General features: G+C 42.0%; 1 protein-coding gene across 1 annotated transcript; it reads right to left on the reverse strand.

Annotated features, from left to right (window-relative positions):
• Positions 1 to 9,281: 9,281 nt before the first annotated feature.
• Positions 9,282 to 24,796, reverse strand: dedd1 (death effector domain-containing 1). The gene is made up of 7 exons (XM_080425413.1): positions 24,768 to 24,796; positions 23,616 to 23,694; positions 21,931 to 22,477; positions 20,888 to 21,001; positions 13,263 to 13,371; positions 12,543 to 12,830; positions 9,282 to 10,775 (listed from the first exon to the last, which is right to left on the reverse strand). The coding sequence occupies exons 3-6, from the start codon at positions 22,403 to 22,405 to the stop codon at positions 12,545 to 12,547; spliced, it is 984 nt and encodes a 327-aa protein (XP_080281539.1). The 5' UTR covers positions 22,406 to 22,477; positions 23,616 to 23,694; positions 24,768 to 24,796; the 3' UTR covers positions 9,282 to 10,775; positions 12,543 to 12,544.
• Between the last annotated feature and the right edge of the window lie 1,185 nt (positions 24,797 to 25,981).

Consider the following 25,981-nt stretch of genomic DNA (forward strand, 5'->3'; position numbering starts at 1 on the left):
CCCCTCCTCTTAATTGATTTTCTCATAATTAACTCACTGGTGCTCATCGATTTCCCTTCGGCGGGGCGAATCAGCCATGATCGCCGTGCTGCTAACTCCTATAACGTTGCAGCGGTGGACGTTATTGTGCTGCTATTATCTGCGGGCATCCGGATGCCGACGAGCAAAATATCGACCTCATTGATTAAAAAAGCTCACCGTTCAAGTGAATGCACTAAAGGCTCTTCGACAGGACAGGACTCAGGAGCCTCGATCTGCTGGGTGGTCCACTGTGTCAGGCTATATACGCATAGATTAAGAGGCATAAACATTATAGGCCCACTTGTGCGTAAAAAAAAGGATGCTCTGTCAAAGCAAACATGGCTCTTCCTTACAATTAGGAATCAAACAACAAAGAGTAGGCTACGACGACTGGGGACCTAAAGGAGACATCAGGCAATACTAACAATATACAGTGAGTAGCTCTATATCTTACATCGTTTTCACATTTTCATGCTATACGAGACAGACGCTGAATGATGAAATTCAAAGCCACGTCACTTTGTGTGCATATAGCCTCGGACACACCACTTAAAACCCTATAGCGTCAGTGTTGTGGGGAAAGCTTTAGCTGAAAATAGCAGATCAACAAGCTCGGCTATTTTCTGCGAAAGCTTTCCCCACAATAACAGAAAATATATTAGTATTGAGCCCTGTGGGACTCCGGTCATGGGGTTTAAGGGGTAAAAACAATTATTTAAAAAAATAAATCCTATAATGAGTAACAACGAAATCAATCAACCACACACGAATAGGCTGTTCGTAACACTTGTTCCGTTCATAACGACACAAAACAGTGTGATCGACACCATAGTGCCAGGGCTGCCTGCACATGTCATCATGCATAATGCAGAGCAGGAATCAAATATTCCCGCGATTCACCTGCTGTAATACAGCATGCAGAGCAGAGGAGAAGACACGATGCTATTCGCCCACGGAGCAAAGGAGCAAGGGAGGATGGCAGAGAGAGAGAGAGAGAGGGAGGGAGAGGGAGGGAGAGAGAGAGAGAGAGATGGAGAGAAGAACGAGAGAGAGGACCAGGGTTGCCCCCCTGTGAATTAATTTCTTTCTAATCAATAAAAAGAAAAGCCCTGCCCCGCACAAGAAATCATTAGGACCGATATTTCTCTGCCCATTTCTCCCCCCCCCCCCTCTCTCTCTATCTCTCTCTCTCTCTCCTCACTTTCTTTTCCCCAGGACACTGATCTGCCAACAGGAAAGTCAGGCTCCCCTGAAATTGGACTATAAGATCTTTCGGCTTTTGAACTGATACAGATTATTGAGAAGGGAAAAGGGGAAATGAATGATATAGCTGAGAAGAGGAAGGGTGGAAAAAGACAGAGGGAAGGTATATGGGAAGGAAGCGTTGTGCGAAAAGAAGTTATCAATATGCAATATTTGAGCTCTCTCTCTCTCTCTCTCTCTCTCTCTCTCTCCCTAGAATTGTCTCCTTTTTTTGTGTGGAAAATTTACCAGTGCTTCCATCGGCGAACGTCTCAATCCCCGCCATGCGAGCAGTCTGTCTGGACACGAGAGGGATGGAGAGCCAAGATGGGGGAGAGGTAGCCTACTATGGATGGGGAGGCAGAGGTGCGTGTATGGGGGGCCAGTGAGAGGAGAGAGGACGGACAGAGAGGGGGAATGATCTGGGGGTGGGGGCGCTGAATTAAAACTGGGGGAGGTTAGAGGTGATATGGGAGGCTTGGCTGGGCTTTTCGAGGGTGGGGTGGGTGGGGGGATACACCCTAACCTTTCACGTCTCTCTCTCTTTCTCCCTCTCCGTGTCCCCTCATTGTCCCCCCTGACTCTCTATCTCTCCTCCTCTCTCCCCCAACGTATCTTTATCTCTCTCTCTCTCTCTCTCTCTCTCTCTCTCTCTCTCTCTCTCTCTCTCTCTCTCTCTCTCTCTCTCTCTCTCTCTCTCTCTCTCTCTCTCTGGCTTGGGCTCCAATCTCTCACTCTCTCGACGTGTGTCTCTCAGAGGTTTCCATGGCGACGTGGTGGCTGTGGTGCTGCTGCTGAGGAGAAAGAGGCGCGTGCACGAGAGACAGACAGACAGACAGACAGACAGACAGACAGACAGACAGACAGACAGACAGACAGACAGACAGACAGACAGACAGACAGACAGACAGACAGACAGACAGACAGACAGAGATGGGCATTTAAAAAGACCAAAGGTAAACACTGACTGTACCCTCTATACCAAACAACTATGTCCTCATTAATAGACAAAAGATGTGTCAATGGCACTAGAAAAATCATAAGACATATCATCAGGCTAATACGTTTTAGCTTACCATGAAATCATTGTATTAACCTATAGGGTAAAAGATTGACATTGTAGGTGCAATATTTCTGAGCTCTACCCAACAGGAGTTTAAAGGCATATTTGTATCATTAAATTAAATCAACAACATAGGCTATAGCCTATACTCTCCAAGCGTAAAGCTACAAATACTGTCTGACCTGGAGGACAACTTTGACAGTGTTCTGTACGTCCTATGGGTAAACATGACTAGCATGCATTACTCATGTGTTTTGAATACAGGGCCTCTTCAATTTGATTATTCATCTACTATGCTGCCATCTGCAGGCCATTGAAGGTATAACTCTGTAGTCTATTATATATTGGACTTCAGGTAAAGAATACAGATTCGGTAGAACAAGCTTCTGTTCAATTTTGTACACACATAGGCTACTCACCAAATGTATTTTTAAAGATCATTTTTGTAATGCCTTTCTTTTAGTTATAAACGGGAGAGACAGTAAATACAGCGTATAGAGAAAGGGCCCAGGGCATGGATGACATTATAAAGATAACATATAATCACTCTGGATTTTACTGAGGGGTATGATGACCCTGTGACAATGATTTTGTATTAGCCTAGTTAGTAAACTGACTTTATGCATGGAGTTAAATACATCATGTATGTATTCCTACATGTCATCTTATGTAATCCCTTACGCTTCACAGGGGATTGTTAGTATTTTGTGTAAATAATACTTTGCACACAATTATTTTATTGTTTAATTCTCCTCAAATTAACCAATTACTGATGAACAGGATTAAATCATGCTCCAGCCATTGGTAAATTGTGTATAGTAGCCTATACAATGATAGGCTTAATATCTTCCTTGGTCTTTGTGAATTGTGTTTAATTAATCAGGATGTGATGTAGGCCTACGTGTATTGTAGCAGCACAACTAGTAGTTATATGCAAAGTAAAGATATGTATGTTATTGGCAAATAACTTATTTCCATCTATCATTAACCTTAAGTCTTTGATAGGATAATTCTGTTCATTGTGTACAATGGTTCATCATCACACTAGATCTGACAAACCAACCCAGTGAAATGAGATTTGTTAAAGATCCATTGCACACACACATATGCTATTAGAATTGTTTTTCTTAGAATTGGGAATCTTTCAGCGCAAACACAATAAATGTCTTGTGTATTGTTCTCCTTTATAAAATACCACAGCTGACCACTGGCTTTATGACAGTACATTGTAGTGTGGTGCACCATGGGAAAAGACACTTCTTTAAAAAAAATAAAAAGATCACCTAATGTAATTTTCCTTTCACAATAAAAAAGCCCTCAGAATTTCCCCAGCCATCAGAGTAATGTACCATATGCTGCGGGGTCCATACAATAACTGCAGCCCCACAGGGGCTGGGCACGAGTCTATAGTGTCTATCAGCTTTAGATGACACGTTTCGATAGGGCGACTGATTTAGGCCGGGGACACCACGAGATGAGTTGAGTCTCCATCCAATCAAGAAGGGGCGAAGAACACCTGCGGACAGTGGATGGAAGAGGCCTTTATAGCCCGTCTATGGGAGGGTGATGGCCGCTGTCCTGCCAAAGGAACCCAGCAAACGCATTTGGCTTTCTGCACCTCAATACAATTTGTACTGACCAACATCGAAACCTTCCTCTCGTGTTTTTCCTGTGAAATGTTTTAAGGCTATCAACTGAACACCTTTACTACCTCACTACACTGTTGGCTATTCTGGGCTTTAAAGAAAATGGTGCTGAACAGGAGCTGAAAACTTGGGAAGAATCCAGGATCCCTGCGGCCAACGGTGGATCTCAAAGACACCATGGTTTATAGATTTGATCGTTTAATAAATATTATATATCCAGTGTAACATGTTATCACAGGCCCAGAATTCCAAGCAGCTCACCTGCTTTTAGGCCACTCAAAACTGCAGTCAGCAGGAACTTCAACAAAGCACTGTTTCATTTGTTATTCTGTAAGACTGCAGTTGATGTTGCCGTTTTTGTTCAATTCAATTCAGAATTCTTTTTTTTTAACAAATTGTAGAAAAAGTAAAAGAAAAAAAGAAGCACTGTTTACTCTAAACATTGGTTACTTCATTAAATTCCGATTAAGTCTACATCGTATTTGTTTTTTGTTTGTATTAACTCTCTTATGGGCTCCATGAGCTGGCCGCTGGCCGCTGAAAAAGCCACTGTCCCGCTCGGGGGTCCTGCAGCCATATGTGTCGTCATGGCAACGGGCTCCCTGACCTCTGTCTGTGGCATTCCTCGACCTGGATGTAGATCGCGGAGGCGTCGACAAAGTCAATTGGCTGGGGCCAAAACCGAGGGGTCCGGAGAGGGGGTGATGCTGCGACAGCTAGATGTGCTGCCGTTGGAGGTAGCAGAGTCAGAGGGTCAGAGGGTCAACGGCAGCAGCGGACTGAACCGTGGAGACCCCCAGGCTCCTGGGGTTTCCATCATGGGGAGCTTCAGCTGACATCATGATCTCCTCTTCAGCCATCGGCATGTGTGGGCAGGTGTACAGTAGCTGCCGGTGAGGGTAAAGGGGCGAGGGGGCTGCTCTCTCAGCATCCGGGCTGATTGACAGGACATCCTGGGCGGAGATGTCTTCCTGCAGAGATCCTGATCTTAATCCAGACTCTGGGTAGAAGAAGACAGGGGGCGATGGGCCAGCAGGCAACAGAGGATGTGTACCCGGGCACACTGACTGTCTGGCAAGAAGAGACTCAAGGTCATTCAGGCTTACATCAGGAACTGCAGCAGTAGGCTGATAGCAGGTGGCAGTGAACACATCAACGGGCCAAGAGCTGGTGGTTCCCTGTTGTGGGAGAACCCTGTCCAGCTGTTTCAGCTTTTTTTGTTGCCAGACAGAGACACCTCATCCAATATGTTAGAATGGAGAAGACCATCGGGGAGGGAGCTTTCCCAGGGACTGCCTCCCCCAGAAAGGAAACAGAAGGCTGTTGGCCAGAGGAACAAAGGTTGGAGCTGGTTTCCTTCGGCGGATTACTGAGGGTCCCAATCCCTAGTTGGTGGGCACGAGCACGACATAGCGGAGCCCTCCAGATCCAGAGTCCTCCACGAAGGCGTCTCTCATAGCAGCGGGATCCCCCAGCAAAAAGTCAATGCCTAGAGGTGGATCGTCGAAGCTGCCTTTGAGGCTGTGCTTCCAGCTTTTGGCAGAGCTCAGAGACAGTGTGCCTGGGTCCTGCTTCAAGGCTGGCATTGTGAGAACAGAGTTTTCAAAAAACCTCAATTTTCCCCAAGGCTGGCCTGAGGCAACCTCTGGCCATCAAACAATGCTTACTCTGAACAGGGCAGAATGGGCCCGCAGGTTTATCCCCTGGGCTCTCTTTACTGATCTCTATGACCATGATGGAAAGTCAATACCGAAGCATCATAGAAGGTTTATAAATGGTAGGCGTGGTCAGAATGTACACAGGATAAACCAAATACAATTATGCGTCAAATGAGCGACAAAAGAGAAAATAGGAAGGCAAATTCAGTATGGCATAGCAAAAAGCATGAGCTCACTGGCTGGCCAGTTTGTTTTGAACTTAATTATGTTGGTATGCCTAGCATCTATATTTTGAATATTATATTTGAATGTCAAAGCGAACGTCCTAATCCCTCTGAAAACGGGTAAAGATTATGGCACATGTTATGCGCCCCAGGCCTCATTTATTCCCTCTCCTCCCATCCCTTCTGTCGCCATAATGGCGCCGATGTCACACAAATCACAACACAACTGAACAGGAACAGCGACAAGCCACCAACCGCTGAGCTCAGCAATAAACAATTTCTGTCCTTAAATGTACTTCAATAGTGTCGTCTGCAGAGGTGAGTCTTCAGACTATGGTGAAAAATTAGGATTGAGTTCTGACTGCGATGGGGAGTTTATTCCACAGTTTGGGAGCCAGGAGGGAGAAGAGTCACACCTACAAATAGCCGCTACCTGTGGGCTACTGTATGTAGGACACCCGACTTGTTTGGGCCTACCCAAGTCCCTTAATTAGTTGGATGATGGATGTCAGTGTCAATTTAGCTATTGCACAAGACACTGACCATGGGACACACGTTAACAGGGAGCGTAACAACAAATAAGCTCTATGTCAGCTTGATGGGGTGTTTAAAAGCAGAATAGAGAATACATCACTGCATTGTTCTTAGCCTATGTCTTTCTGTAACACATACAGTATTTTGTTCTTTTGGCCTATTTAGAGTGCAACATCTGATGGGGCTCAGTTTATCATAATATCAGTTGGTTCTGCATTAAGTTATAGGCTATAACCTTTGTTGCCATTTCTTAATATGTTAGGGCTATGTAGCATATCTTATTTTTGTCCAACAAGCTTTTTCTCCCTTTATGTTTAAAACAAATATACATTATATACTGTTACTGTATATAGGCCTACCGACTATATTCATAGCTGATGTGGTTATTCGCATTCTCTATCATTACTATGAGCCAACAGCGTGGAGTGCAAAGGTCAAAACTCAAGTGACCACCAGACAATGGAAGTCACAATGTCCCCGGTGAGCTGCTAAAGGACACGCCCTGAGGCCAGTGAATAATTCAACGAGAAACATGTTAAAATTACACACTCTATCATGTGCACCAAGAAATAATTGTAATCCCCTATACACGCTGTAGCATATGACAGTGATATTTGTCCTTCTCTTTTCCCTATATATGACTGTTATTAGACTAGGCCTATTGTTGGGACCATTCATGTACAAGGCGTTGGTCTATACTATCTATATTATATGCCACAGAAAAAAAAAACACACTTAATGTAAATACATTTAATTTTCAAATCAGCTCAAACATTATTGTACTCTTGCCCTCACTTAATTGCTCCAGATAGCCTACACTGCAGTATGTATCAGCTTGTAGGTGCCTAAAATGCTAAACCATTGTTTCTTTATAGACAAAATAGATAATTTATTTGACAACTTTGGTGTCATTCACACTATGATCTTTCTTAAATTCACATGCACCGTAGGTGTAAAACAAATATTTTGAGAATTTCCCTACATATCTTTGTTATAGTATAACTAGAGGTGCCCATGTTCTAACCCTGTTACAGTGATGGGTCCTTTATCATTGACAATAAACCCGTATACAGCACCTGCACTGTAAATGCTGAGTGTTAACTATGCGTTAAAGGTGTAGTAATATTATTTTGTAAAGAAAAAAAACGGTTTCTCCACCTCTCCAGCTCTTTAGTAAACAGAAAATACATTTTCGGGTCTGTATACCAATTATATCCAAACAGGAGGGATAACCCCACAAGAATCATTTATCAGCTTCAATTTTATTGTGTTCCAGTTCCAATTTTGTCTGCTCATTTCTTTGTTTCATCGCTTCCAATTTCACTTGTTTATCCCGTATCCTGTGTGAGTTCTCTCTCTTGATTGGATAATATTGGTATCCCGACCTGATCATTTATCTTACAAACACTCTATAGCAGTGATTGCCACCGGAATATAGAGCTATTTCACACTTATTTTAACAAAAGAATATCACTTACACACCCTTTAATTAAATTAATGATTAATGCTTGGTTATTTGTCATTGGAGACATACTGTACAAGTGTATATTGGATGCTGTTTTTTGCACACAAATCAGGTTTAGTTAAAATATTTATACTTTATGACTTATTACTACTTAGAACCTTACTTGTATTATACCTTGTATTATATATGTTAGTCACTATTAGCAGCATCTGGTGGAGTCTGCAACACCAACATTTCACTGCATATACATGTATGGGCAATGAATCAAATCTTTGAATCTTGACAGGGTCACATGGCTGATGCTGTGACAGGCTGACTAGATCACACAGAAGGGCACAATTTTCTTGTGTGTGTGTGTGTGTGTGTGTGTGTGTGTGTGTGTGTGTGTGTGTGTGTGTGTGTGAGAGAGAGAGAGAGTTCTAGGTATATAACTTACACACCCTTTAAATAAATACTCCCTCTTTAAATACAGTATCAAGTCTTTGAATGAAACTGAAGGTGAACGTTAAATGATGGAATGGAACAGCAATGGACCATTTCAACAAGTTTTTTCAGAATGACACAAGTGTTTTTCATCACGCTGACAGCTCAGAGTATGGTGGAACTATTTGGGATGTGATCCAGTCTGACCTACATCTGACAGATCTCTTCAGACCACTCCAGGGCAGAGAACACAGTCCCAGTAAACAGAAACAGAGGTTGGAGGACAAATAGAAGAGCTGCTATGGGATATAGACCATTGTTTAAAGCAACAAGTAGTACAAACAGGCAGAAATGAACAATTCAACATTAGAAATAGCAACTTCTGTAATACTATATACGTACTGTGTATATTATGTACAGTGGCCATTATCTTTGTGGGCACTAGAGAGGCCGTCTGGTAATTAGGTCACCGGTTCGCCTCCTTGCTCCACCCTGTATGTGTCAAAGTGTCCCTGAGCAAGACACTTAACCATTAACAGTTCCCCCCCAAACACTAATCATGGCCATCTGAGCAGCCATCAGCTGGGGAAAGATGACATTTTTGTTTCCCCAGCAGGATTACTAAAAGGTCAATCTTTTTTTTCAATATGACGAAAATGGAAGATGGTGAGCAACCATAACACTGGGTGCTTTCAGACGGACAAGAATTTAAGGCTTCTTCCTATATACAGTATTTCAAATATTTCTATTTTAAATACTTCTATTCAGCTTTATCTTGCTTCCAAAGCACAATAATAATACATGTAGCTTTCTGTGCGATAAACACTTTGATTATCACCCATATTACGGTTGATGTACTACTCTATATACATTTGATCATTTGTATGATGACACAGTTTGTTTTATTCATACAATATTACAATTATTCAGTATGAATAGGAATCTCTTTAAGTGCAGCTTTATGTTTGGTGCAAATAATATTGTAGCAAATAATTCATATTCATTTGGATTTGATAAAAAGAAACATCCAAACCTTGAATCCAGGATAATAATTATTTTTTAATCAGAAAGTATTCCTAATGTATTAAAATGAACACAACAAAAAGACATGCCATGCAAAAAATTAAATGTCCAGCTTTTTAAACTTAAGTCTACCCCCCCCTACACACGGCAATGACATTTCCCCAACTTTTTTTTCCCTATGAACAGTACAAAGATATATTAATAATTTCATTAATGCACATACTGAAACATACAGAAAGGTAAACAAGCCCCCCCCCCCTCCCCATATGTCCACTTCCTGTGCTCGTCTCTTGCCTTGGTCCCATGGAGCACATGTCTCTCTTCAGTCGGTACAGCGAGCAGTCGGTCTTAAGTCGCGCTTGTATGAGGGGACTTAGAGCGAGAGGGCTGTTATTGATCGTCCTCTATGAGTGAAGTCCAGGCATTAGTTCCAGCAGGGTGGCTAGACAGCTGTCCGTGAGCCACTCCACCGGCCCTTACACGGCAGGGCTGAGTGGAGCCAGGGATGTGCACTTTTGATTCAGATCTACCCTCACTAGCGCCGTCCCCCCCCCACCCAACATCGCTTCTATTGACCGGACGGCCATCCTGTGCTTTCACTTTACCAAGGAAAGCTCTCGCCGAGTGCCGGGACCTAAGCTGGGAGCCTCGGAAACCAACCCCCCCCCCATCCCACCCCTCCTTGTGTTATATCCCTTCTCGGTGTGTTGACAAGCTCGCGATGATGAATCTTCCATGGTCCGCTGAAGACCGCTCCTAATCACTGCTGTCATCTGCTGGCACCTGCCATGTTCACTGACCACAGCAATCACAGCCAAGTTGGGTTATCACAGCCCGCAGTGATGGAGAGCACCAGTGTTTTGTTATCAGAGTGTAAACTAGGCACACCAGCACCAAAGCTAGTGCAAATGCCAGACAAACAATCCATTACTCCCTCGCCATCAATGTATGATAAAATGAAAATTCCCTCACGGATAAAAAAAAAAAACGATGCTCACGTTTGTACTTTTAACATTTTCATTATCTTTCCTTTGATAGAGCTAAGAGCTTTTGTCAACACTTGGTTACGAAACCTGGTCCCTCCCATCCTAGTCCTACATTTTAACGAAAACCTGACAAATCTCTCCCGGTCAAAGCTTGCCTTGCTAGGTTGCAGCTCACATGGCTGGTCAAAAGGGTATTCATGAGAGTTCCAGTCTTTGGTTGGCATGTGGATACACATCGAAACTACACAACAGTCTCCAAGCTTGAATAAATGATGGACAAGGCACTTGACAAGTGTGTGTGTGTGCTTCAGAAGCTAGTGCAACCTGTATGTCTCAAAAGAACAGAGTGGTTTGTGAAGTCTAACAGTCCAGAGTGTCTGTCCTTTTATTCAAGCTTGGCACTGTCTGCAGGGGCTTTCCTGTGGTACGGCTGGTGCAGGCTTGCTCGTTTCCTGTTCTCTGACTGACACCGTTTCCTATGGAGCAGCACCTGTATAACAAACCACAAAGGAAAGCATTTTTTTCCCCTCCTCTATGCTTCTCTCTCATTTGCAAACAATGAGAATGATAAAACCAAAAAGCCTAGATTTCATTATTGTGAGGGTTTGCTATGCTCAATTACAAGCCATGGCAGGGTCTGCCATCTAGTGGCCATTAAATATATTACATGACTAGAAAGAAAAAAGGGGAAGGGGTTGCTTAAAAATAATTACCCAAATAGAAAAGAAAGACCTGAAACAATTTCTTACCATTTACTGAGACTAATTTCACTGTATCAGCAGCATTTACAATAATCAATATTTTGTTCCAAGATGTGTTAAATGTGCCTTAAAATGCTATTCAATAAGTCCATGTTCAGATTAGGGGTGCATCATTTTTCAAACGAATCGAAATAATCAAATCAATTATTAAAACAATAATGTAGCTTTTTTTCCCTTGCAAATGTTTTCAAAATAGATCAAATATTAGTGCAACTAAGTATAGAGGGCTTATTGTATATTAGGGGAAATGTTTTTCACGTCGATTCGTTGATGCAGAAAAAATTAAACCAATTCAAAAACCAAAATCAAAGAAAACTGGAAAATAGTAATCAATAGAATAATCACTAAGAAAATAATTGATAGTTGCAGCCCAAGTTCAGGTTTTTCCATTAGTGTTTGTAGTTTAGTGTAGTTGTATCTGTGATGATTACAATACAATTAACCGCTTTTGGAATTGGGTTAGTGTAATCCCTTTCCCCATTTCAATATATTTATCTCACATATCCTAATTTAACACTCAGCCTGTTTGGACTCAAACGAGAACAAGCTATATTTACAAATCATCCTGTGTAGTAGCAATGTTTTTTGTTATGGCTAAAACCTCCCATGCTTTATGCCTGTTGGCCAGGGGAGGTGCTGCATTCTTTGATGTGCCATTACACAAAAGGTACTTTGTTACAACTAACTACTTTGGATGACTGTTTTACTTACCAATATATCTATTGAATGGTTTGAGAACAACACAACCAGGTCGTAACAGTATACTGTATATCCCATACCATCTCCTATCCCACGCTATCACATGACCTCCACACCCAAGACTCAGATAACTCTTATCTACAGTAGTACAATAAATATAGCCTCATATAGCCAGCCTTAACCTCGTGATCTTCAGTTTTCACTTCAACATATTAGTCTGGAAAAAACATCCACTGAGAATCAGCTCAGATAATGAGCCGCTCTAAATATGTTTTATAAAAAATTTTATACCTTTATTTGATAGTGATAGTGGAGAGTCAGGAGAGGGGTGAGACATGCAGCAAAAAGCCTTGGGTTGGATACAAACCCGGGCCAGCTAGAGGAATGCTTACCGGGTGAGTCACTGGGCACCCCGCAGTTCTGAAAATATAATAATAATTGTGGAACTGGAAGAGGTCAGGGCAAGAGTTCGACATCATGCCGCTTTGTGGCTTTGACTGGTTAAAGGCTGATCCAACTATTGGCAATGTTTCTTGCACTGACTACGTCAAAAACCCAAGAAAATGTTGTTAAGCCTTGCCAGAAAACAATGAGCTCAATTTGTCACAATAGCAATTTTAGAACAGGTATTTCTGCTCCTGTCAATTGACAGGCAACATGAGCTGAACTTCCTTTGTATGAGCAGAAATACATGTACCGGTATTTAACCACCAGCATATATACTGTGTGTGTGTGTGTGTGTGTGTGTGTGTGTGTGTGTGTGTGTGTGTGTGTGTGTGTGTGTGTGTTGGTCTTACCATTAACAGGTGTTTGGCATCTTGCTGCCATTTTGTTGACATCTTCCTGCCATTAGCACCAGGCGTCCCTCCTCATAGTCATCCTGGTCCACACTGATGAGCAAGCGCACGCCGTCGGGCCCCGCCTCTGACCTCATCCAGTCGGTGATGAAGACTCCCTTGAGGGCCTCCAGCAGGGCGCCACGAAGATAGTCGCTCCAGAAGGCTTCCAGGTTATCCAGCTCTGTGAACTTGATGTCACAGACCACAGAGCCCACCTCAAGCTCCCGCAGCAATGAGCTGGCACGGCTGAGATGGGAAAGCAGAGTCGCAATCAAAATTAATTCGTTCAACAGAGTACAGCTATCCGATTTTACTTTGTATTATTCAACATTATAGTCTTTGCTTTACGTTTCTAAATTTCCCCCATGGAGATCAATTAAGTACATTATCATTATGTGCACTGAGATTCAATCAAGGTGATTATTAAATTCAGTTGCGATTTTCATTTAAATTTGGTTTAGTTCCAGTTAGTGCTTTAATCCTGTTTTTATCCCACTTACACATTGAGAACAGCCTGACAAATACTGCAAGAGCACGTTTAAAACAATGAAGACAATGCAGGACAGAATGTAAACAGAGTGTAATGACATGACACCAAATGAAGATGTGGCTCCATTGACCGTGGATTACTTCTACACTCAAACAAAGCGTGCAATACGTCCAAGAGTTTACCAGTACCTGAACAACTCAAACTGCCGCTCCAGAGGCTGCTGCTTGTCAGAAATGACTCCGTTGCGAAGTGCAGACTCCTGCTGCAGGTACTCAGCACGCACGCGCAGACGCACATCTGAGGGTTTGGGGGGGTGGTTGGGTGGAGTGGTAGAGGAAGAAGAGGGGGTACGGGGGGGGAGGCGGGAGTGGGAGATAATGGTAGATATGAGAGGTAGAAGAGAGAAAGCAAATTATATGAGCACGCGGGGGAGAGGCACAGGAATGGGGGTTGCGTACATAAATGAAACGAGTCAAGGTGAAGAGGATGGTCACATGAACGTTAAAAGGGGAGAGGAGAGGCGAGGAGAGGTCACATTGGGGCCACAGACAAAACGACGGGGGGGGGGGGGATAAAAACGGTGGTGAAGCCAGACAAGATGGGGACAGAACAGGGGAAAATGGGGGAACCGGAGAGGGGGGAGGGCATGGGGTCCAATGAGGGAAAGAAACATGGGACACATACGACATCATTTAAGTCAGTTGGTTTAAGCTCATCTACATTTGGTGCATCAGATCAAGGATGATAAGGAGTGTCTGGAGTAGCAGATGGGGGACTTCGACAAGAATAAATGTACTGACTTGACTAGAGGTACAACTGTACACTAGCATAACATGTAATAAAATAAAGGATGCGATTCCTTTTTATATTCTTAAAGCAGTGTATATAGCGGTGCAGTAGGGCAGAGCAAAACCGTAGTATGCCAACAGTAGGAGAGTGAAGCTGTAACAATCACATTATTTTGAACAGGCTACTACTGGCATGACACTCACAGAATGGTGGGCCTTCCAAATGAACTGGTGATGATGTGGAGAATTAAGAAATGTTCTACAGTAACAACCAGCAGTGTGTCCTGTGGATTACTCCCCACCTTATCGCCAAATTTCTGTGGTCTCATATTTAACCTCAACAAAAATGTAATCTTTGAGGGCAGCTGAACAGCTGTGGACTGAAGGTCATCGGAACAGAATAATGGAATGGAAAATTGACATGGCATCCTGTTCGTCGTCTACTTCCAGTTTCTTTGGCAAATCACCATTCAATTAGGGAGGCGAAGGATTGCAGTTGGTGTGTATTTTTTTAAACCTGACAGCGCCACAGGAAAATAAGCAACTAGTATGTCATGGAGTACACAAGTCTAAAGTTGCCCTTTGATTGAGGTCTGCGGAATTCTTTTTATTTGTTTGTTTCAAGCACCAGGTTCTAACTGATTAACTCATTCCATGATGCGATCCACTGTGGAAAAGGATTTGCGATCATGCAGCACAGCGAGAAGGTTCAGAATGATACATACTGTACAGAGCAAGAGCACCGTTGTGATCGTCCTCTCATGTCATTATTCCAGAGCTTGGAAGAGTGGAAACCATTGACGGATGACTTTCGCTGAAACAAAAATCCAGCCCTCCCTCCCTCACTTCCACCATCAACCCCCACCACCCCAAATTCTTCTTGCAATGATAACGTTAGCATTTTCGAACAACACTGTCAATTCAAAATTATATAGCAGCTTTTCTCAAAAACATTTTTGGGTGATTTATTTGGAGTTTCCTCTTCGAGGCCCAGCCCAACTCTCCCCTACTGAAACTTCTTAAATAAATACTGACAAAATACAGATCTTAAGAACTATAGCAGTAATGAAGATATGGCAGGGGAACAAAATAACTAAAAACATCTCTGGGTGCTTCGGTCCATTTAAAAGTTCAACTACATCAGCAGCAAGGAAGAGGAAATTAAATGAGATATAGACACTCTTTACATTAGGGGCACTATGTGAACTAATCAGAGTCAAAGCCATATGTATACATATGTACGTATATGGAATACATATACCCATGACCCTGTTGGTGAAGACAACGAACCAGGTTTCAGTTTAGACACAGGAGGCGCCTTGTCCTAAATACAGAGCCCAAAGAGGATGCACCAATAGTGAATTATCATGTGATCACAAGGTTTAAAGTCAGCTGTGATCCCACTGCTCGTGTCCAATGAAATTGGCTCATTCCATTTCCCCTACCGGAAAGTGGAATGAGAGTCAGAAGAGGCCCAGCTTTGGATGCCACCATCAGAAATGCAAATGTTGAGTCAGGGCATCGATTATGCATCTCTTGACATTTTGAAGGAGAGTGAAAACCAAACACTGGTTCCCCGCTTTCTGAACTTCACATGGTTTTAATGAGGATGCTTTTCATATAGACATGGTTGAATCAAAGGGGAGATTAAAAACAAAGTTATCCCCAGGGTTTGACAACAGGGCTTACAAGTATTTGAAAAAGGTTGGGAGTGAACTAGATTCAATCAATATTTCACTTCTGGAAGCATAGCATTAAATTCAAGTTATTTACAGTCGCACACACAGAGAAAACTCACACTAGGAGAATTGATTGAATAGGTTCTTTTGTTGTTCATGAAAGCAATGTCACAGTACAAGAACTCAAAATATGCTGTTTGCATTGACACAGAACTCTACTTTGATGGCAAAATGACACAAGTGAAATCCTATGTTGACATAAAGTTATTTAAGCTCTTCTGTTACAACATCTAGCAGATTGCATTGAATCTAGAGATGCATTTCTGCAAGTAAACTCCATGGACAAAAAGAGATACAGCATTTTGACATGTTTAGAGGCACCTCATCATAACACACATCATGGCTGCTCTCGAAGGCTATAGTTATCCATTTCTGCCAGCCTGGTGTCAAATCGGCAAATGACAAAATGTGCTTAGTGAGCACTTTCTCTGCTCAGGGGAGGGAGGGGTGGGGGGGGATTTAACTGAATGCCAAACAGGAGTGACTATTGAACATGGCAGCAAAACTTTTTAACAGTTTTAGCAGTCGGACTGTTAAGCCATCTGAGGTTGTTTGGGCACGTGGCTGTGATAACCACCTGCCCTTCATTGCAATTACTTAATTTATAGATTATAGATTGCCTTGTATTCCCTCCTGCCCCATATCCGAATGGGCAAGATGGAAATGGAGACAGTGGTGAAGTGGAGAGGGCCGTAAAATAGAAAAAAGAAAAAAAAAAGTCATTTTGTTAGGGTTACAGAGCACTTCATGCTTCATCAGACACAGAGGGATCCACTTAGACAGGACATTAGGAGACACAGCTTTCATTTTCTCCCTTTAAAAACACATACAGAACCCGTTTGGCTTCTTCCATCTCACCCCGACCCAAATGAAAAGAAAAAAAAAAAAGTTTAAGTACCCATTTAAGAGAAGTCACTTGGTTGCGGAGAGCTTCAACTCTTTATCGATCCGTTTTTCTGCTGAACGACTGACCGAGAGTGGAGAGTTAGGGGAGGTATCAAGAGACGGTCCACACAGACCCCGCTCTTAAGACAGAAAAACAAATTCGCTCTCAGTACCAGTTTGCATGGTTTGAGCGATTACAGTCCGTTCTCTACCCCTCATTGTGAATGAGGAGGGTTTTCCTGACACACTCTCAGGTTGGCCTGTTTAGAACTGTGAACATAGAGAAAAAAGGAGAGAAGAGACAAGCACAGGTGGGTTGGATATCTGTCGAACGGGTGGTTTTCTTAAGAACAAACATGGCATGGCACAGCACTCATTTCTATTAGTTGTAATGAGGTCTAAATTCTGGGATATAGTGGTTAGGTCAATTTAGCTCAGACGTGCTTCATCTCCATGGTACAGTATGCATCTAAACAGGATGCTTGGGAGTAACCTTGACCGATTCCGTAATCCTAACATTGATGACCACATTTCATTTCCAATCCTTAAGGCCAATTCATACTTTACCCAAGTGTTACTTGGCTAGACAAAATGACATTTGTCTTTGGAAAATAAATAATCCTTTCAAGCGAAGTGGTTATATGACCAAGTACAAATTTACCTTTAGAATGAAGGAGCAGGCAGAGTTTAGAGTCTTTCTCAACGACATTTCAGTAGGATGCATTATGGACAGACTGTCTACAGAAGGTTTGAATCCATGGCCTTCCAACTACAACCTGGCCTAATCATGTGGACTCACTAGGCGGACTTGTTATGTTAAAATCACCCTACTGTACCTTCACTGAGGTTCATTACAACACAGGCCTTCACAAGCATCCCATTTAGATTGCACGAAAAAGGTTCCTCTTAGCTGAAAGTTACAACACTTTGTGGGCATTTGTAAGAGCAGCTTTCAACTGGCAGAGTGTAAATGAGACACTTCACTGAAAATGCTCTCAGAGATGAGTTGCAACAGTGAGTACATAGAGTGGTAGCAGAGGTAGGGTCTGAATGCTGGAAGCCAACATCGGACTAAGGGGCCCTATCCATCTCTGCACCCTGTGACCATACACACATACAGTATACACACATAGGGCACAGAGATGAGATAAAGCAAGGGGTTTCTCTCTCTCAGCAAAGCACCACTTGGCAGATTTTTCTTCAGAACTGTGCGAGTAACGCAATGGACAGGTTTGGACCTGAGAAAACGGCAACCACGACCCATGTTTAGCATTTATGATCAACAGAGACCACAGAGGTGGTAGAGTTTCCGCGCTGTGGAAGATTTTCCCACTACAATGAATAAATACGTATCAACACCGGTAATATTGTTGACAGTGGACGTGCATAATTCAATTGTATAGCCGTTTGCAGTCTACTTTAAATACATTGAAGATGATTTGTCATCATACTGTATATAGTTTGCCAGTTTTCATTTGGGTTCGTTCAAGTCTTAAGATTGACCTTTGTGACCAGAGGAGCTGACATTTGTATGAATGACCAATGGCCTCAACAAATCTGCCACAGAAATAACAGTAGACTCCAACAGAAGTTAAAAGTACTTTGGGTTAAATATTAATTATAATCTCAAAACTCTGTGCAATACGTGTTGAGGCATATGAAAAGAGATTTGACGATGGACCAATATCCAGTCTATATTCTTCACCGATCAAAAAATATTTTAAATATTTTGAAGTGAGCACTCCATCAGTTCTGTGAAATAGTGAGAGATCGACACCCCTCATCAGAAAAGCAAAAACAATTAAGTCCTTAAATAAAAAAGTAACAAAAGCCATCTCAGCCACTAAATATTGCTTTGTTGAGAGCAAACTTGCTTTTTTTTTTTTTCTGAAGTGCACAAGGAAGGAGGACAGCTATAATATAATACACAGGCATTGAATACAGATCATAGAGACAGCCTCAAATCCCCATTGTGAGGAAGCAGGCCTCTTTTACCTTAGGCATGGGACCAGACTTGTGAGACAGCGAACCACTGAGCTGATCGTCACACACACTGCTGAACGTATGGACAGTGGTGCAACAAACTTGTTTTTTGTTTTGTTCCCCAGCCTCACTCTTTTCTCTTTCTCCATGTTCCACTGTTTCCTAGGGTTACTCGATCTGAGTCCTGAGTCAACCTGAAGGAATTAAATGCGGAGTCAAGACAGCAGCATGGTCACAGTTCACAGGTAACGTTAACATCACTCTTACAGCAGCTTAGCTAGGAGGGGCTTGTCTTCATTTGTAGATGGCTTGGTTATTATGTCAATCTGAATCAACGGGCCTTTGTTCAGATAAAAGGATGTTTTGATCAACACGCAATGGAAGGCATTCGCAAGGTGTCGCTTTTGAGAGGGGCGGCATGAATGACCAGATCATTTCAAACAGAGGGGCAGATCCGTGTATGGAGAGTGTAAGTTCAATCTTTTTGCGGTGACAGGAACTAGCATCGGTCATGAATAAAAAGGCAGGCAATGGCAGAAATAACGGAACATTGAGAATTTCGCTATACAGCTTTCCAGTGTCACGTGGGAAACTTGCGCTAGATGAATGGTTTCAAATAATTATATAATTTTTCTGGTAGGGTTAAGGAATGTGAGCTGTGATGGTTGGCACTTTAATGTCACTTGGACTCGAGCTAAAAGAATTTAGGAGAACAATGCCTGAATCTAGTGGTGGGCAAGTCTTATCACAGCAAATGAGAACAGATCACCTACCGGAATGAGCTCGTAACAGCAGCTGAAAACAATTTGTTGTGTGAGAGGAAGAAAATGTGATGAGGGAAGAGAAAAGGCTACTGAATTGCCACAGAGAAATGGAAGTACAGGTAGAATCTCCCAGCAGTTGCATTATGGTTTATGGAGAGGCGAGGGGGACAATGAGATGAGAAACAGAGCGAGTAACATGGATGGGGAAGTGCTGTACTGGGGTCAGTCTAGTTTATTCACATCATTTCAGCTGGAACTGATATACCTGAAAAATAACAGGACTTTTAATGCAAGCATTGTGTTTTCATTCATGCATGCCAAAATGATTGTGAAACAGGGTGGATGAAAACTAAGGCTAAAACTTGTCATGGTATTCTGGCCAATATCTTTGCCAAAACAATAGTAGCCTACACCTGATGTTCTGTTACAATTCTGTGGAGTTCAATGGGCTTTTATATTAAAAAAGGGACTTTTGGCTGCACAAGCATGCAGACATTCTGCAGGCCATTCCTCATGTTCATACGGTTGTCTGTCTGTCCATGACGCAAAGGGCTTGGTGTAGAATTTCAAACCCCTCTGCAACAGGAATTCAGTCTGTTGATTTGTGGCATGTTTTGGTTTATAAAGGCCACAAATCACATAAGCTTATCTGGCACACGTCTGTCGCAAGGAATCCTCAGAATGAGAAAGTAGTAGATAGAAGGTTAGCACTCAGAAAATTAGTTAGGCAGAAAATGAGTGTGGTCTTTATAGCGTCATGATCCAAGAAATCCAAGGATTTTTCTTTTTTTTATTGTATGACCAAAGACCAAGTTAAGCCATTAACTCATTGAGTGCCAGATATATATATATTTTTAAACGTTTTGTTTATTCGTTTTTGTTCTTTTACATACTCATAGGTAGTACAATTGAGTGCCAGAATTTCCAGAATTATTTCTATATTATGTTGTCCCAGTGCCAGAGTTTTTTTCAAAGTAAAAAGGAAGCGAGATACAGCCTTTTTCAGTTATACGTTAAACAAGGAGTGGATGGAGCTGCAAATCTTCAGATAATCATATCTTGGGTTCTGAACATGTTTGGAAAAAAAAAAAAAAAAAAAACATTTTTTTTTTACTATTTTTTCAAAAACACGTCAAACACGTCATTGGCACGTTGCGCCATAGCGGTAAAAACATGTGAAACACGTTAATGGCACTCAATGAGTTAAGACCTGAGGCTGGGGGCGAGAACATACAGTAGTCTTTGCCTGCTGGCCTGAATATAGTCAGCCAGAGCAACGGGATGCCTTCCAAGTCTAACATTAGTCCAGGTTTGAACAAAGCAAAGCATACGGAAGAGAACAGGGAACAATTATAAGTTCACAGATAATGTACAACTGGATACTCCGGTATACAGAGCCTCAACTTAAATGCCCAAATGAGAGGAGTTGATTGGTTGATACACTAGGTTAAAAAGCCATGTTCCAAGTTTGTTAGCCAGTGGGGGGTCTGGTGGAAATGACTAAAATTAAGTCAAGACTGAGCGGAGGAGGTTGGATGAATGAAGACGTGAAGGAGTGAGAGCAACACAAAGAGGACTGGTGATGCGATGTTGGACCACAAAGCTAGAATGCTAATGAAGAGAAAGGCTGACAAGATATGGAGGCAGTTCTTACCACAGGAGGCTTTCTCTGGTGGTGGAGGAGCAATTTTCTGGCCCTTGATGCTCCAGGAGTGACCTCTCTTCTTCCTCTTCTTCCTAGCAGGTTCAGGCGTGGGAGGGGAGAAGTCTGGAAGACAGGATCAGCATGGAATTAGGACAACAGTTCACAATGCATCATGTTGTATGTTTACTATTTTCCTCATGGGCAATCTCCCAACTAAATTAAATGTTGGCAGTATTGCAGATGTTCTTTCTATTATTGTCATAGATACTACAAATTGTGAGAACTGAAATTGTACGAAATGGATCATGCTGCCTCAGTTTATTATATAGAGGTTTTGCATAATGCACTGTTGTTATGGATGAGATAGATTTGTCTCACCAGTCACCATTTACCTTTTTTTTAAGATCACAGTTCCAGATATCTTTAGAGGAGAGGATAAATACAGAATAAACATTCTAACCTCTCGTCCAGGAGGCATCAGAGCTCTTTGGCTTTTAGGGTTGCAGTTAAATTTCAATGCACCAAATTCAATTCACTGGTACGCCTTCCAGTTCTTCATTTAGCTTGGAGGGAATTCGGCCGAAATCGTCAAGATTTGGTGGATATGGTGACATGTTTTTGATTTTTGGCATGGTGTTAGGTATGGGCATAAGGTTTTCAAAAACCATCGCATGCAAGTTGGGATCGCCCCCTAGTGGTCTGTTTCCAATTAATCCAATATTAGATAGGTATGGTTGAAACCCCAAATAATTGATGGAAGAGATTTTTCAATGGATTATGTTACTATTGGGTATGCTAAATAACATACAAAATCGAACTTCTAGAAACGCATAATTTTCAAGTTGGCGTCCACGATGGCTGGCGGGAGCTTAACATGCTTATAAGCGGGGAGGGAATATATAAAAAATCATAACAATTGTGCAATTGGTGACAAGTTTTCGATTTTTGGCATGCTGTTGTTAGGTATGGGCATAATAAGGTTTTCAAAAACCATCGGAAGCAAGTTGGGATCGCCCCCTAGTGGTCTAGTGATATACGTTACGTATCCTCACCTGTTCTCCTTTTTTTGCGTGACACCAAGTGCAGCAGGTCGTGTCGGGTGAGAACTCTCAGTAGCTGCAGTAGTGGCTCCAGACTCTCCTCGCTGAGGTAGCCTCGCGTCTCCAGCTCCAGAAGTAGCTCTGTGCCACTCTTTGGCCTGTGTCTCGCTGCAATGGGGCAGAGAGAGCCTCTCGGCTCTATCCGCCTCCAGGCATTCAGCAGCGCAGGACCAGGACCAGGCGGCTCACCACCTGCATTGGCTGGATCCTCCTGGCCGATCTCGGCCATCCATCCTGCCGGGTCGAGGGGATGTCGCCCGGGAAATGTTTCATCCAGGAGGAAAGACATGACTTCAATGTCTGTCTCCGTCAACTGAGTACCGACAATTTCAAAGATTTCATGGAGAGAGAGCATGCCATAGTAATTGAGGCATTCCGTCTCGTCCCAGTAGAGCGACTGCCTGAGATCGCTGTATGGTCGATACATTTTGGCCAGTGGTCTGAAAAACAGCCTCTCCTCTCCAAACAGCCAGTCTCCAACCTGGTCAACACTGGTTAGCTATAAAGACATTTAATGGACACACACACACACACAAAAAATACACACGTCAGGCGGTGGGAGACAACAGTTCAATATTGCCGTCATGGATGTACAGTATAATTGCTCTCTCTTACACCAAGCAGGTGTTTCAGTTTTACGAGTGACCCTGTTAACTGGCGAATTTCAGCCATAATGACAGCTGTTGAACGCAAGACGAGAATACGTAGCTGTCATCGTGAATTCTTCACATACCTATATGATTTATCGTTCGAGTGTTGTTTGAGGAAACTTGTCACGTACTAACACTTTCTAAGACAAAATATCTATTTATGTTGGTAGCCAGGCTACGTTATAGGCTACTTAATTCATGTTCTGAATAAAAACAAAAACCGTCTCTTTCAAAAAGATGGCTCGCTGTATTCGATGCTGTACGAGTTGCTTTATTCTATACCTACAGCACAATCTGTTGATAACGGAGCACTTATTGGTAGTGAGATTGGGTCCAAGTTTATTTCCTGTCAGCTACAGATATTCACAAACACTGCAACTGGAAGTAAACTCGCAGCTAGTCACAATGTTTATGTTGTATGAAAAAAGGTCTTAAGTGCTTATATTATAGCTTAATTGTGTTTATGGTGTGTGGAAAAAGGTCCCTACTTTCATAGGGAACCCCCCCCCCCCCCAAAATGTTTTTTGGGGGATATTTTACGTTTAAAAGGGGGGAATAGTTGTACAATGAGAGACATACACAGGAAGAGCAAAAGGTGACAATGATAGAACCCCAGGGCCCAGACCAATTCTGTACGTGACATTTTGTCAAAAAAGACTTTTATATTTTACATTATGATAAATAAATAAAAAAGAAGCAGTGGAGAAAGATGACATCTATATATAAGCTTTACTGTGTTCAACAACAACCACCACAGACGCTTTTAACCACTAAAAGCCCCAAATAGATGGTTGTACGATTAGATTAATATAGCTCACCACTCATTGTCTGGCAATGCGTGGTGAGCTTGTAGATCTGCCATTTTCACTCCTAAAAAAACGAAACACCTGCTATATAGTCGGTGCGGTGGAGTTGACGTAAAGTTAAGTCGAGTCATTTAACCTGCAAGTATTTTACAGAGCAGAACAAAACAAAACAAGGACATACCTGTGAGTCTCAGGTCGGATCGAGGCTCGTTGTGTGTCAACTGGACGTGTACAGGGCGTTGTTGTTGTGGTTTTCTGTCCTGTGTTGTTTGTTCAAGAAGAGAACACACACACATGCATACACACACACACACACACACACACATACACACAGAGCTGTTAAGACACGACACGCCCAGTACACGTGACTATTACGTAACCTCACTCACGTTTCACTGGAAAAAAAACAAAACAGTCAAGATGTTCTCTAGCCCTGATACATGACCGATTGACCGTCATATCACGACAGTCATGGATGAACTTCAACCTGGTGTTTGCGTTTGCTCCCTTTTTTGCCCGTACATCTACTGAACGTTCAGATTTCAAATGTTAAGTGCTTAACTCATGGCCACGGATGTTACAATTATGTACGGGCCCTCAGAAAAACCCGTATCTTTCGTATTGTTCAATAAAAAGCCTTTTAATCCGATCGGTGGCCATTTTCTCCGTATTTCCTCCATATGCTTTCAACTACGCGACCCTATCGGTTGGGGGGTGTATTGCTCTCTGATACATTATAACTATGAGAAAATGGCCACCGATCGGATTAAAATGCTTTTTATTGAACAATACGGATTATACGGGTACTTTTGAAGGCCCGTACATAATTGCAACACCCGTGGCCATGGGGTAAGCACTTTATATTTGAAATCTGAACGTTTATGTAGATGTACGGGGGAAAAAGGGAGAAAGTGCTAACACCAGGTTGAAGTTCATCCATGACGGTCGTGAAAGACGTGTGATCCATAGATGTTCTCGTATACTTTCTGTTAATGATAACAACAAGAAATTGCTGAGATTTACTCCAAGTTTCTAACAGATAATAACAATAAACAGCCGAGTTGCATGGTCACTCTTTCTATTGATACATCAAATTAAAATGGAATACAATAAATAGCGTGCCTTAAATTAACATAGACAACAGCGGATGTCAACAACACTGCTGAAATAATGGTCATAAGATTACAGACAAAACTGACTTATATTCGACGGTTATTTTGTGACGCTTACGTTAAGGCAGACGGACAACAGTGACTTTGTAAGATTAAAATGTAAAACGTTGTGTTTCTTATTAGTTTAGTTAATGTAAAGCAGAGAATCCGATGAGACTCACCGTGTTCTAATGTTCGCTGATGATCTGTCAACAACAAGCTGTGTCTAGGGTACTTATTGCCTTAGTTGTCCGTATAAGGCATTTTTGGCTTGTGCTAGTTGAAGATGCACCTTTTTACACATTAAATCATCTGAGATATTTAATTTACGCTATTATTTACTTACGTTTTTTTTAATCTTTAGAAAGTTCTCACAGTTATGATCAAAAGTGTATGTTAAATTGAAAGGAGGTTACATTTAATTCAAGGTAAAATAATTACCCGTTGCACTTTTGCATCTACATGTGACGTGGTGCATTGGAACGTGTGACAATACGTTAGCATTTACATACTTACCAAAAATGCATTAACTATAAATGTACTTTAAAAAATTGCGAAATAGTTGATCTATGCGATAAGTCAGTTTGTAGATCGGTTATTTTAAGTTGTCTCTTGTGCCACTAGTGGCAAACGAGAGAGACAAAAGACTGTCTGTTTTTTCCTCTGAAATGACGTCCCCCCCCTCTCTCTCTCTCTCTCTCTCGCTCTCTTTAAAGTACCTAAAGTAAAAGTACTCATTGTGCAGAATGTCCCATTTCACAAGTTCAAAATGTATAAAAAAATCTTTGAAAATAGCAGATCTACAAGCTCACAATGCGTCACATCGCGAAGCATTGTGAGCTTGTAGATCGGCTATTTTCAAATGGCAGAAATATATATAGGGCTGAAGTGGTTAATGTATGTTTTGTGATAATAATCTAAATCTGCAAAGTAACTAGTAACTAAAGTTTTCAAATAATTGTAGTGGAGTAAATGTACAATATTTGCCTCTGAGGTGGAGTAGAAGTAAAGTTACTGAAAATGGGAAATACTCATGTAAAGTAAAAAATCCTCAAAAGTGTACTTAAGTACCGTACTTAAGTAAATGTACTTAGTTACTTTCCACCACTGCACTGTACTGTAACTACAGTATAATAACTGTAGTTGTGGTTACCAGCAGTGTTGCCAGATTCTGTGAGAGAAACAAGCAACCAGGTCTAGGAAAACCAGCCTAAAAGAAGCGACTATGGGCCACTTGAACATACATCAGCTATTTGAAAATAGCCGTTCTACAAGCTCACAACGCGTCGCGATGCGACGCGTTGTGAGCTTGTAGATCGGCTATTTTCAAATAAAATCTTGCGGGGAAATTATGATAAGCAGATCTGGCAACCCTGGTTACCAGGTTATTACTACC

This window comes from Gymnoscopelus braueri, assembly GCF_963280865.1.
Source record: "Gymnoscopelus braueri genome assembly, chromosome: 4".
Taxonomy (NCBI): domain Eukaryota; kingdom Metazoa; phylum Chordata; class Actinopteri; order Myctophiformes; family Myctophidae; genus Gymnoscopelus; species Gymnoscopelus braueri.